The sequence below is a fragment of the Mustelus asterias genome, chromosome 5 (assembly GCF_964213995.1).
Source record: "Mustelus asterias chromosome 5, sMusAst1.hap1.1, whole genome shotgun sequence".
Lineage (NCBI taxonomy): Eukaryota > Metazoa > Chordata > Chondrichthyes > Carcharhiniformes > Triakidae > Mustelus > Mustelus asterias.
In genome coordinates this window covers 9,775,958-9,790,010 of record NC_135805.1, presented here as the reverse complement: position 1 = coordinate 9,790,010, position 14,053 = coordinate 9,775,958, and the positions used below count along the sequence as shown (strand labels likewise).

The window sequence follows — 14,053 nt, the reverse complement described above, 5'->3', positions numbered from 1 at the left end:
CTTCCCCAATTCCCACTTCTAGTGCACTTCCCACTTCTCCAATTCCCACTTCTAGTGCACTTCTATCTACATTAAAAAAAACAGAAACCTGGTAGAGCTGGGTCTAATCCCAAATTCTGACCTTTCTACCCTGTTCAAACTAGCATAGTGCACCCCCAGATCCAGGAATTTTGGGCCCAATGTGTTTAAAACAACGTTTGGTGGGTGTGGTGTCCTTGATAGCTCAGTGGATCAATGAACTCTGGGGATAATCCCAGGTCAGCTCTTTGTAACTCAGACTGGAATAAATATGTTTGAACATCATTGTTCAACTTAAAATTTCACCCAATACATGGTGATAACAGATAAATAAGTTCACTTGTGCATGGGAAAGTGCTGGTGTTACGAGCTGCCAGCTCATCCAGGAACAGCAGGGGAAGTCCAACTTATTTCACAGCCAGGTTTCATTAACACAACGGATGCAAGTGGCAGAAAGTCAAACAGCACCGAGAGCATCTACCAGCCTAGTGGCACAGTGGTTAGCACTGCTGCCTCACAGCACCAGGCACCCGGGTTCGATTCCCGGCTTGGGTCACTGTCTGTGTGGAGTCTGCACCTTCTCCCTGTGTCTGCGTTAGTTTCCTCCAAGTGCTCTGGTTTCCTCCCACGGTCCAAAAGACGTGCTGGTTAGGTGTATTGGCCATGCTAATTTCTCGCTCAGTGTACCTGAACAGGCACCGGAGTGTGGCGACGAGGGGATTTTCACAGTAACTTCATTGCAGTGTTAATATAAGCCTACTTGGGGCATTAATAAATAAACTTTAAACAAGCATTTAAAGAATTATGGAACAGGGGGAATGTGATCAGTGGTACAAGAAGGGAGGCGGAGAAGACAGGTGTACCTGCACGTTCAGTGTGCAGAAGCTTTTAAACTTCCTTCTCTGTTTGGTCTTCAGACTAAGTTATTGTTGTCCACTGACTTCCTGCTTCAAATGATTTGGGGCCAATTGACCGAATATAGAAATCTGGTTTGAAATCATAGAAACCCTACCGTACAGAAAGAGGCCATTCGGCCCATCGAGTCTGCACCGACCACAATCCCACCCAGGCCCTACCCCCACATCCCTACATATTTTACCCACTAATCCCTCTAATCTACGCATCCCAGGACACTAAGGGGCAATTTTAGCATGGCCAATCAACCTAACCCGCACATCTTTGGAGTGTGGGAGGAAACCGGAGCACCCGGAGGAAACCCACGCAGACACGAGGAGAATGTGCAAACTCCACACAGACAGTGACCCAAGCCAGGAATCGAACCCAGGTCCCTGGAGCTGTGAAGCAGCAGTGCTAACCACTGTGCTACCGTGCCGCCTACTGTTTGCATGAATATGGGTGCACACCTCAATTATTGTGTAAATCAGGCATGTTAAAATTAAACAGTAGTAATAAAGTGAGTATTTCACCCCTTCCATAGAGTGAGGAGTTACAACTTCCATCAAAATTAAGGACTACGCTAATGGATGTTTTGGGAAGAATGGCACATGTAACTTCACTTTTAATTGCAGTTTGGATAATCTCAACTAAATTAAACGGAAGCTACATTGCTGAGAATGATTTAAAACTGAAAGCTTTTGTTTATGGAATATGGGGTTGGGTTCTTAAGCAATGACATTGAAGCATTCTTCTTGAATCTTGTTCAGTAATGCCATGCAATTGCTGTGAAGCTGGAGTTTACCAGTTCCTGCACTGTGGGTATATGCTCAGCAATGCTGAACTGGAAGTAGCCAAGGTTTAGAAAGGAGTGCTGTGCTTTATTTGTTGGAAATTGTTGGAACCAGTGGTCATACAGGTGCATGTTTACGGGAAAAATTCTTGAGTTTGTAAACCTTCTTGAGACGGTCAAAAATCTTCATAGGATGACAGGTTGGAGCTTAACAGCAATCAACTTCAGTCTGCTGCAAGACAGATTGCTAGGACATTCATTGCAACAATTTTATGTCTATTTTCTAGCCTTCCAACATGGCTTACTCACTTCAGCAACACTGAAGACAAAACACTTGCCTTTGAGAGGCCAAATACAGTTGGAGCTCAGTGCGCCTTGTGATATCATTTCACCCATAACAGTACAGTACCTCATGTGCCAAATAATCTGGGGGCAGTTTTTTCAGCATACTGCCAGCCAGTTTAAAGACACTGGCTTCTCGAGTCTCTCCTCCTCCTCCAGAACTTTCTTTTGGCTGGATATTGGTGATAGTGTTGAGAATTTCGGCCGCAGTGTTACTTTGGTATCTGAAAAAAGGACAATAAATGCAGAGCATTCTTTAAGACTTGGGAATGTACCTTTCTAGCAGCACAGATTATTTTGGATTTTCATGCTTACTGCAAGTATTTTAAATCTCCTGTGGGCTCCTCTGATGACTCCACTGATAAAGTTAGTGACTTTGATCTTTGGTCAATGCAGAGTTAACTAATCTCAGGAAAGGCATTGCTTCAGAAACTAAAATTAGTCTCAGTCTCTGTGGATTAGGCAGCTTAGGTTCTTCCCTCTGCTACACACTGAGTTCTGCTGAGAGAGCACAGAGTGGATGTGGACAAGGACAAATAAAGTGAAAATAAATTCATTCTTGGGGATGTGGGCTTTGCTGGCTAGGCCAGCATTTATTGTCCATCCCTCATTGTCCTAGTTGTGGTGGTGAGCTGCCTTCTTGAACTGCTGCAATCACTGTGGTGTAGGTACACCCACAGTGCTGTTAGGGAGGGAGTTCCAGGATTTTGACCCAGTGACGGTGAAGGAACGGTGATATATTTCCAAGTTAGGGTGGTGAGTGATTTGGAGGGGAACCTCCAGGTGGTGGTGTTCCCAGGTATCTACTGCTCTTGTCCTTCTGGATGGGAAGTCAGTTAGCTCAGTTGGCTGGACAGCTGGTTTGTGAAGCAGAGCAACACCAACAACACAGGTTCAATTCCTTTACTGGCTAAGGTTATTCATGAAGGCCCCGTCCTCTCAACATTGCCCCTCGCCTGAGGTGTGGTGATCCTCAGGTTAAAGCCACCACCAGTTAGCTCTCCCCCTCAAAAGGGGAGAGCAGCCCATGGTCATCTGGGACTATAGTGAAATTACTTTTACCTTCTAGATGGTAGTATGTTTGGAAGGTGCTGCCTAAGAAACCTTGGTGAGCTCCTGCAGTGCATCTTGTAGATGGTAGACACGGCTGCAACTGTTTGTTGGTGGTGGAGGGATGGAATCTTTGTGGAAGGGGTAGCAATCAAGCGGGCTGCTTTTTCCTGGATGGTGTCAAGCTTCAACTATTGTTGGAGCTGCACTCATTCAGGCAGGTGGAGAGTGTTCCATCACTAATGGAAGGGTGTGTTTCTGAATGGAGGGCTGTGACAAGTGGTGTTCCTCAGGGATCAGTTCTGGGAGCTTTGCTGTTCGTAATATACATATAAATGATTCGGAAGAAAATGTAACTGGTTTAATTAGTAAGTTTGCGAATGACACAAAGGTTGGTGGATTTGCGGATAGCGATGAGGACCATCAGAGGATACAGCAGGATATAGATCAGTTGGACACTTGGGCGGAGAGATGGCAGATGGAGTTTAATCCGGATAAATGTGAGGTAATGCATTTTGGAAGGTCTAATAAAGATAGGAAATATACAGTAAATGGCAGAACCCTTAAGAGTATTGATAGGTAGGGGGATCTAGGTGTACAGGTACACAGATCACTGAAATGGCAACGCAGGTGGAGAAGGTAGTCAAGAAGGCATACGGCAAGCTTGCCTTCATCGGCTGGGGCATTGAGTTTAAAAATTGACAAGTCATGTTGCAGCTTTATAGAACCTTAGTAGGGCTGCACTTGGAATATAGTGTTCAATTCTGGTCGCCACACTACCAGAAGGATGTGGAGGCTTTGGAGAGGATATAGAAAAGATTTACCAGGATGTTGCCTGATATGGAGGGCATTAGCTATGAGGAGAGGTCAGAGAAACTTGGTTTGTTCTCACTGGAACGATGGAGGTTGAGGGGCGACCTGATCAAAGTCTACAAGATTATGAGGGGTATGGACAGAGTGGATAGTCAGAAGCTTTTTCCCAGGGTGGAAGAGTCAATTACTGGGGGCATAGGTTTAATGTGCGAGGGGCAAGGTTTAAAGGAGATGTACAAGACAAGTTGTTTTACACAGAGGGTGGTGGGTGCCTGGAACTCGCTGCCGGGGGAGGTAATGGAAGCAGATATGATAGTGAGTTTTAAGGGGCGTCTGGACAAATACATGAATAGGATGGGAATAGAGGGATATGGTCCCCGGAAGGATAGGGGGTTTTAGTTCAGTCGGGCAGCATGGTCGGTGCAGGCTTGGAGGGCCTGTGCTGTAATGTTCTTTGTTCTTTGAACTTTGTTCTTTCTACTCCTGACTTGTGCTTTATAGATGGTTGACAGGCTTTGGGAGATCAGGTGGTGAGTTACTCACTGCAGGATTCCTAGCCTTTGACTTGCTCTTGTAGCCACCGTATTTATATGGCTCGTCCAGTTCCGTTTCTGGTCAATGGTTACACCAGGAAGTTGATAGTGGGGGATTCAGTGATGATAATCCCAAGGGACGATGGTTAGATCCTCTCTTGTTGGAGATGATCATTGCCTGATGTCACTGCTGCTGGATGGCTGTGATGACATTGACTTCATGCCAGAATGAACCTGACATTGGGAAAGGGGAAATCCAGGCCTTCGAGACGGTCATCGCCTGGCAATTGTGTGACACAAGTGTTACCTGCCATTTGTTAAAGCAAGCCTGAATGTAATCCATTATTGCACATGGAAACAGAATTCTTGCAAAGAATTCACTCCAGATGGTTGGAGGGTGTAGTCCCTATCAATTTGTCAATAGGTGAAGTATCAGATTGCCTGTGCTGTGAGAAAAAGTACTCCTACCATTAGTTTCCAGCCTTTCTCTGGTCTCTGAATGAACATACAAGGCCATTTGAGATAGAGTTTAACGTGGGGATTTGGTGTATTATAAAAGAGTGGGTCACAGGGAACGAATAGGCCCGAGTGAGATAATGGCCGTGATTTTACCGGCTCGCCCCGCCCACCGGGGCCTGGAGGGGACGGGGCCATAAGGGATGACCTGACTGGGGCCCCGCTGCCACTCTGCAAGCAATTGATGGGGGGAGAGAGCAGGCACGATCAGTCTCGGCAGCGGGGTGGGGGGCAATATTTCGGGGCAGTGTGGGGCTCACGATCGGCCATGGGCTCCCCGCGATAGCTGGGGGAGTGGGGGGGTGGGGGGTAGAGTTCGTTGAGGCTGGCTGCAGCAACAGAGGTCTGAGAGGTCTTTCCCTCTCTCAGACCTGTCAGGCCTCTGCTGTTGCAATTGGGCATGTGCAGCCACAGGGGTCTGCACGTGTGCAATAGCTCCCTCTGCTGCAGCAGCAGGCTGGCTGGCTGATGTAAGACCCACCCCCTTTCCCTACAAGCGAGGAATGGTTTAGCCCATTTTTTAATACACTAAGTGCATAAAATTTGGCATTTCGACTTGCCCAAAACCAGGTGAGCAACTCTTCTGTTTTCCCGCCCGTCCTGAAAAATTGCCCCCAATAAGTCCTGATGATAAGATAAATTGGGGTGATTCCCTGACCCCTTCAGATAGCCAGTGGGAATCCCGATTCCAAGGTGAATTGGGCTTGGCCAAAAATCGGGATTTCTGGTGGGCATGAGGGCTCACCCAACGTCTCTGCCGGCCCCGACTGGGATCTTGCCCACAGCGAGCATCAACCCGATAAGTATGCAAACCCGCTAACCTGCTAATCTGAATGTCTTTAGTGGGTTTAACAGGCCATTCAGCAACCTCCTGCCATTCAGCCAGCCCGCCAGCGGGAACTGCAAAGGGTAGGCTTTATATGATATGGTGTGCTGGACTCCAAGGGTCCAGGGTAGCACCATCAACCCCTCAGAAAAGAGGGGCATCTTCCCTCCACATCACACAAGAGTGAGGGTGACCTGATCCGATTCCATCTCAGAACCCATCCCCCTCAGAACCCCCCCACACACAGCTCCCCTTCCCCTCCAGACCAGCCACTCAGCCCCACTTCCCCCTCTGAAACCCCACAGAGCTCCCCACCCCCTCAGAACCTGCTCTAATTCCTCCTTCAGATCACATGCCTTTTCAGTGCCAACAGGGCATTGTCCCCTTGCACCCTAGCATTGGCCTTGTGCCTTGGGCCCCAAGAGGGCTTGAGGAGGTAGGTCCAGTGGCCATTTTTCCCTCTGCTGCTGCCAGGCTGCAGTGGAGGGGCCCCTCAAGGGTCCTGGGAGTTGGGTGGGCTTTGGCTGGTGACAAGGGGTTGGCCTGGCCACTCTCAGCTGGGATGGGGTGTCATGGAGGGACTACCCTTTCTAGCTCTGGCAGACCTGAAGATCACCCCTGGCATGGTGATTTCAGGCAGCCCTGTGATCGATATCTGCATTCCTGCCTGTCAGGTGTGCAAGTCCTGAAGTGGCCAGGTCACCTAAACTTCTATGTCTACCGGTCACCTGTCAGGATTTTAAATCACTGCAGCAGACATTTCCCTTTCCCCCTGTCAGGAGCTGCCGGTGTGAGCACACCCCTTTGACAGAGCCCTCTGACAGAGAGATGTCAATTTCACCTGGAGAAGTTTGGTGGGGTGGGGGAGAGGATTCCAGTCTGCCCAAGCTGTGCACTCAGTCCCAATGTATGCACACAGCTTTGTTTTGGAGCTGCTGAGGCTTCCCGGCAAGCTGAAATTGTTCAAATCATCTCCATTTCAATGGGAATCTTTAATCTGTAACAAGTTCCAAGTGCAGTGCCCCGTAAAAGATTCAACTGCCTGCTCAATGGATTTACATCATCCTCCAGCCACCAGTGTTTATTTTTGTTTCCCTTCACGGCTGAATGTACCTCAAGTACCCCATTGATCCTGACCACAATGTTGACAGTCTAAGCCTGATTGACAGCCTGTGGTTTCACTTCCTCTTTTGCAAACCACAATTGTTTTCCAATCTCCATGCATTTTCCAAGCTACATCTGTACTATACATAATAACATAAGAACATAAGAAATAGGAGCAGGAGTAGGCCATCTAGCCCCTCGGGCCTGCCCCACCATTCAATAAGATCATGGCTGATCTGACGTGGATCAGTACCACTTACCCGCCTGATTCCCATAACCCTTAATTCCCTTACCGATCAGGAATCCATCCATCCGCGCTTTAAACATATTCAGCGAGGTAGCCTCCACCACCTCAGTGGGCAGAGAATTCCAGAGATTCACCACCCTCTGGGAGAAGAAGTTCCCCCTCAACTCTGTCTTAAACCGACCCCCCTTTATTTTGAGGCTGTGTCCTCTAGTTTTAACTTCCTTATTAAGTGGAAAGAATCTCTCCGCCTCCACCCTATCCAGCCCCCGCATTATCTTATAAGTCTCCATAAGATCCCCCCTCATCCTTCTAAACTCCAACGAGTACAAACCCAATCTCCTCAGCCTCTCCTCATAATCCAAACCCCTCATCTCCGGTATCAACCTGGTGAACCTTCTCTGCACTCCCTCCAATGCCAATATATCCTTCCTCATATAAGGGGACCAATACTGCACACAGTATTCCAGCTGCGGCCTCACCAATGCCCTGTACAGGTGCATCAAGACATCCCTGCTTTTATATTCTATCCCCTTCGCAATATAGGCCAACATCCCATTTGCCTTCTTGATCACCTGTTGTACCTGCAGACTGGGCTTTTGCGTCTCATGCACAAGGACCCCCAGGTCCCTTTGCACGGTAGCATGTTTTAATTTGTTTCCATTGAGATAGGAATCCCATTTGTTATTATTTCCTCCAAAGTGTATAACCTCGCATTTCTCAACGTTATACTCCATTTGCCATATCCTCGCCCACTCACTCAGCCTGTCCAAATCTCTCTGCAGATCTTCTCCGTCCTCCACACGATTCACTTTTCCACTTATCTTTGTGTCGTCTGCAAACTTCGTTACCCTACACTCCGTCCCCTCCTCCAGATCATCTATATAAATGGTAAACAGTTGCGGCCCAAGTACCGATCCCTGCGGCATGCCACTAGTTACCTTCCTCCAACCGGAAAAACACCCATTTATTCCGACTCTTTGCTTCCTGTCGGATAGCCAGTCCCCAATCCACTTTAACACACTACCCCCAACTCCGTGTGCCCTAATCTTCTTCAGCAGCCTTTTATGGGGCACCTTATCAAACGCCTTTTGGAAATCCAAAAACACCGCATCCACCGGTTCTCCTCCATCAACCGCCCTAGTCACATCTTCATAAAAATCCAACATGTTCGTCAAGCATGAATCCATGCTGCGTCTGATTGATCGAACCATTTCTATCCAGATGCCCTGCTATCTCCTCTTTAATAATGGATTCCAGCATTTTCCCTACTACAGACGTTAAGCTGACCGGCCTATAGTTACCCACCTTTTGTCTCCTTCCTTTTTTAAACAGCGGCGTAACATTAGCCGTTTTCCAATCAACCGGCACTACCCCAGAATGCAACGAGTTTTGATAAATAATCACTAACGCATCCACTATTACCTCTGACATTTCTTTCAATACCCTGGGATGCATTCCATCCGGACCCGGGGACTTGTCCACCTTCAGTCCCATTAGTCTACCCAGCACTGCCTCTCTGGTAACATTAATCGTTGCTGTCCCCATTATTACCAGGGAATAGAGAACAAGTGGTCTTTATTATATCCTCAGGTAGCTTTGATTTGGTATGTAGATAGATGGGTCATGTTGAGATCAAAAAGGAGGTGGTATTGGGGTTCTTGAGAAACATTAAGGTAGAAGCCAAACCGAAGCATGGATGTTAGGGAACTTGGGGAAATAAATAGTGATGTCTTGAGGAGTGTACACATTACAGAGAAGGAGGTGCTGGAAGTCTTAAAGCGCATCAAGGTAGATAAATCCCCGGGAACTGATGAAGTGTATCCCAGGACATTGTGGGAGGCGAGGGAGGAAATTGTGGGTCCCCTAGCCGAGGTATTTGAATCATCGATTGTCACGGGTGAGGTGCCTGAAGATTGGAGAGTGGCAAATGTTGTGCCTTTGTTTAAAAAGGGCTGCAGGGAAAAGCCTGGGAACTACAGGCCAGTGAGCCTCACATCTGTGGTGGGTAAATTGTTGGAAGGTATTTTGAGAGACAGGATCTACAGGCAGTGAGAGATGCAAGGACTGATTAGGGACAGTCAGCATGGCTTTGTGAGTGGAAAATCATGTCTCACAAATTTGATTGAGTTTTTTGAAGGGGTAACCAAGAAGGTAGATGAAGGCAGTGCAGTTGATGTTGTCTACATGGACTTTAGCAAGGCCTTTGACAAGGTACCGCATGGTAGGTTGTTGCATAAGGTTAAAGCTCACGGGATCCAGGGTGAGGTATCTAAATGGATACAAAATTGGCTTCTTGACAGAAGCCAGAGGGTGGTTGTAGAGAATTGTTTTTCAAACTGGAGACCTGCGACCAGCAGTGTGCCTCAGGGATCAGTGCTGGGTCCACTGGTTTCATCGGTCAGAACATTGAATACAGGAGTTGGAATGTCTTGTTGAAGTTGTACAAGACATTGGTAAGGCCACACTTGGAATACTGTGTGCAATTCTGGTCACCCTATTATAGAAAGGATATTATTAAACTAGAAAGAGTGCAGAAAAGATTTACTAGGATGCTACTGGGACATGATGCATTGAGTTATAAGGAGAGGCTGGATAGACTGGGACTTTTTTCTCTGGAGCGTAGGAGGCTGAGGGGTGATCTTATAGAGGTCTATAAAATAATGAGGGGCACAGATCAGCGAGATAGTCAATATCTTTTCCCAAAGGTAGGGGAGTCTAAAACTAGAGGGCATAGGTTTAAGGTGAGAGGGGAGAGATACAAAAGTGTCCAGAGGGGCAATTGTTTCACACAGAGGGTGGTGAGTGTCTGGAACAAGCTGCCAGAGGTAGTAGTAGAGGCGGGTACAATTTTGTCTTTTAAAAAGCATTTCGATAGTTACATGGGTACGAAGGGTATAGAGGGATATGGGCCAAATGCGGGCAATTGGGATTAGCTTAGGGGTTTTCAAAAAAAAGGGCGGCATGGACAAGTTGGGCCGAAGGGCCTGTTTCCATGCTGTAAATCTCTATGATTCTAGAATACTGAGAGTGGCAAGGGAGGAAATTGCTGGGGCCTTGAGAGAAATCTTTGTATCCTCACTGGCTACAAGGGAAGTCCCAGAGGATTGGAGAATAGCCAATGATGTTCCTTTGTTTAAGAAGGGTAGCAAGATAATCCAGGTAATTACAGGCCGGTGAGCCTTACATCAGTGGTAGGGAAATTATTGGAGAGGATTCTTCGATTCAGGATTTACTCCCACTTGGAAACAAGTGGACGTATTAGCGAGAGGCAACATGGTTTTGTGAAGGGGAGGTCGTGTCTCACTAACTTGATCGAGTTTTTCGAGGAAATGACGAAGATGATTGATGAGGGTAGGGCAGTGGATGGTGTCTACACGGACTTCAGTAAGGTCTTTGACAAGGTCCCTCATGGCAGACTGGTGCAGAAGGTGCACGGGATCAGAGGTGAGCTGGCAAGTTGGATACAGAACTGACCTCGGTCATAGAAGATAGAGGGTAGCCGTGGAAAGGTGCATTTCTGAATGGAGGGCTGTGACAAGTGGTGTTCCTCAGGGATCAATGCTGGGACCTTTGCTGTTTGTAATATATATAAATGATTTGGAGGAAAATGTAACTGGTTTGATTCGTAAGTTCACGGATGACACAAAGGTTGGTGGATTTGCGGATAGCAATGACGACCATCGGAGGATACAGCAGGATATAGATCGGTTAGAGGCTTGGGCAGAGAGATGGCAGATGGAGTTTAATCTGGACAAATGTGAGGTAATGCATTTTGGAAGTCTAATACAGATAGGAAATATACAGTAAATGGCAGAACCCTTAAGAGGCAGACGGATCTGGGTGTACAGGTACACAGGTCACTGAAAGTGACAACGCAGGTGGAGAAGATAGTCAAGAAGGCATACGGCATGCTTGCCTTCATCAGCCGAGGCATTGAGTTTAAAAACTAGAAATCATGTTGCAGCTTTATGGAACTTTAGTTAGGCCGCACTTGGAATATAGTGTTCAATTCTGGTCGCCACACTACCAGGAGGATGTGGAGGCTTTGGAGACGGTACAGAAAAGATTTACCAGGATGTTGCCTGGTATGGAGGGCATTAGCTATGAGGAAAGGTTGGAGAAACTTGCCTTGTTCTCACTGGAGCGACAGAGGTTGAGGGGCAACCTGATAGAAGTCTACAATATTATGAGGGGCATGGACAGAGTGGATAGTCAGAAGCTTTTTCCCAGGGTGGAAGAGTCAATTACTAGGGTTTAAGATGCAAGGGTCCAGGTTTAAAGGAGATGTACGAGGCAAGTTTTTTTTTACACAGAGGGTGGTGGGTGCCTAGAACTTGCTGCCGGGGGGAGGTCGTGGAAGCAGATTTGATCGTGACTTTTAAGGGGTGTCTTGACAAATACATGAATAGGATGGGAATGGAGGGATATGGTCCCCGGAAGAGTAGGGGGTTTTAGTTCAGTCGGGCTGCATGGTCAGTGCAGGCTTGGAGGGCAAAGGGCATGTTCTTGTGCAGTAGTTTTCTTTGTCCTTTGCAGTTAACAAGAGTTAACCAGTATCTTACTTACGTGATGTCAGCATTTGGATGTAGGCCAAACACCTGAGGGGTGTCAACGGCAGGGAGTGTCTGAATGTACTCCAGATAGTTTTCTATACTGGCACAGACTGGAATAATGTAATCAGTATAAAAGCTGAACTTGGGATCAAATGTCTTCTCACTGAACCACACCTATAATGTAAGTACACAAAGCAGTTACATAAAGTGTATTTTACCACAAAACACAAGTTAATCCTTTAAAGTAAATTGCTAGCTATATACTGAAGATAAGTGAATCCAAGTTAAAATGAAGCTGCTGATTGATTTGAGAAATTAATCAGAGTTTTGTTTAATAATTTAGATTAGAAGAATCAAGAGCTGCAAGAAAATCCCTCATGTATAGAAAAGCAGAACCAATTGGCAGAATTTTGAAGGAGAAAGCAAGGCCAACTCATCCCCAATCTGTAAATTCTCCATTTTCTGCTTTGGAGGAAGGGAGCAATCATTTGTATTTATAACATTTTCCAAATGGTTCAGAACTGCACGTTCCTTTCTTCAGGGCAGGAAGCATCAGGCAAAAATATTGCATTTTATTGAAACGTTCCTATTTGTTAATTTGGGTCACTGAGTGGAATTTTCCCTTTTTCACCTGTGATCTAAACTCTCCCATAATCCGCACAATGCTGTAACCTGATCATAATCCACACAATGCTGTGATCTGATCATAATCCACACAATGCTGTGATCTGATCATAATCCACACAATGCTGTGATCTGATCATAATCCACACAATGCTGTGATCTGATCATAATCCACACAATGCTGTGATCTGATCTCTCCCAAAATCCACACAATGCTGTAATTTGATCATTCCCATAATCCACACAATGCTGTAATTTGATCATTCCCATAATCCACACAATGCTGTGATCTGATCATAATCCACACAATGCTTTTATCTGATCTCTCCCATAATCCACACAATGCTGTGATCTGATCTCGCCCACAATCCACACAATTCTGTGATCTGATCTCTCCCATAATCCATACAGAGCTGTGACCTAATGCTTCCCATCATCCACACAATACTGTGATCTAATCCTTCCCATAGAACACAATTCTGTGATCTGATCTCTCCCATGGTCCGCACAATGCTGTGATCTGATCATAATCCACACAATGCTGTGATCTGATCATAATCCACACAATGCTGTGATCTGATCATAATCCACACAATGCTGTGATCTGATCATAATCCACACAATGCTGTGATCTGATCATAATCCACACAATGCTGTGGTCTGATTTCTCCCATAATCCACACAATGCTGTGATCTAATCTCGCCCATAATCCACACAATGCTGTGATCTAATCTCGCCCATAATCCACACAATGCTGTGATCTGTCCCAAAAGTTAATATGAAATTGGGGCAAGGCCAATTTTGATGGTATCAGGCAGGAACTTTCAAAAGTTAATTGGGGGAGTCTGTGGGAAGGAAAAGGGACATCTGGTCAGTGACATGCTTTCAAAAGTGTGTTAACCAGGGTTCAGGGTAAACACATTCCTCTTGGAGTGAAGGGCAAGGCTGGCAGAAGTCGGGAACCCTGGATGACTCGGGATATTGAGGCCCTGGTCAAGAAGAAGAAAGAGGCACATGACATGCATAGGCAGCTGGGATCAAGTGAATCCCTTGAAGAGTATAGGGGGTGTAGGAGAAGAGTTAAGAGAGAAATCAGGAGGGCAAAAAGGGGACACAAAATTGTTTTGGCAGATAAGGCAAAGGAGAATCCAAAGAGCTTCTACAAATACATAAAGGGCAAAAGAGTAACAAGGGAGAAAGTAGGGCCTCTTAAGGATCAACAAGGTCATCGATGTGCAGATCCACAAGAGATGGGTGACATCCTAAATGAATATTTCTCATCAGTATTTACTGTTGAGAAAAACATGGATGTTAGGGAACTTGGGGAAATAAATAGTGATGTCTTGAGGAGTGGACATATCACAGAGAAGGAGGTGCTGGAAGTCTTAAAGTGCATCAAGGTAGATAAATCTGCGGGACCTGATGAGGTATATCCCAGGACATTGTGGGACGCTAGGGGGGAAATTGCGGGTCCTCTAGCCGAGATATTTGAATCATCGATAGTCACGGGTGAGGTGCCTGAAGATTGGAGAGTGGCAAATGTTGTGCCTTTGTTTAAAAAGGGCTGCAGGGAAAAGCCTGGGAACTACAGGCCAGTGAGCCTCACATCTGTGGTGGGTAAATTGTTGGAAGGTATTTTGAGAGACAGGATCTACAGTCATTTCGAGATGCAAGGACTGATTAGGTGCAGTCAGCATGGCTTTATAAGTGGAAAATCATGTCTCACAAATTTGATTGAG

At 46.3% G+C, this 14,053-nt stretch overlaps 1 protein-coding gene across 1 annotated transcript in view; it reads right to left on the bottom strand.

Annotated features, from left to right (window-relative positions):
- LOC144493945 (dynein axonemal heavy chain 8-like) overlaps positions 1-14,053 on the bottom strand; it is a 1,745,965-nt gene that overhangs the window by 223,325 nt on the left and 1,508,587 nt on the right. Inside the window, exons 91-92 of the mRNA XM_078213522.1 lie at positions 11,703-11,863; positions 2,115-2,271 (exon numbers count right to left, since the gene is read on the bottom strand). Coding sequence (XP_078069648.1) covers positions 2,115-2,271; positions 11,703-11,863 — 318 coding nt within the window. The remainder of the gene's footprint in view (positions 1-2,114; positions 2,272-11,702; positions 11,864-14,053) is intronic.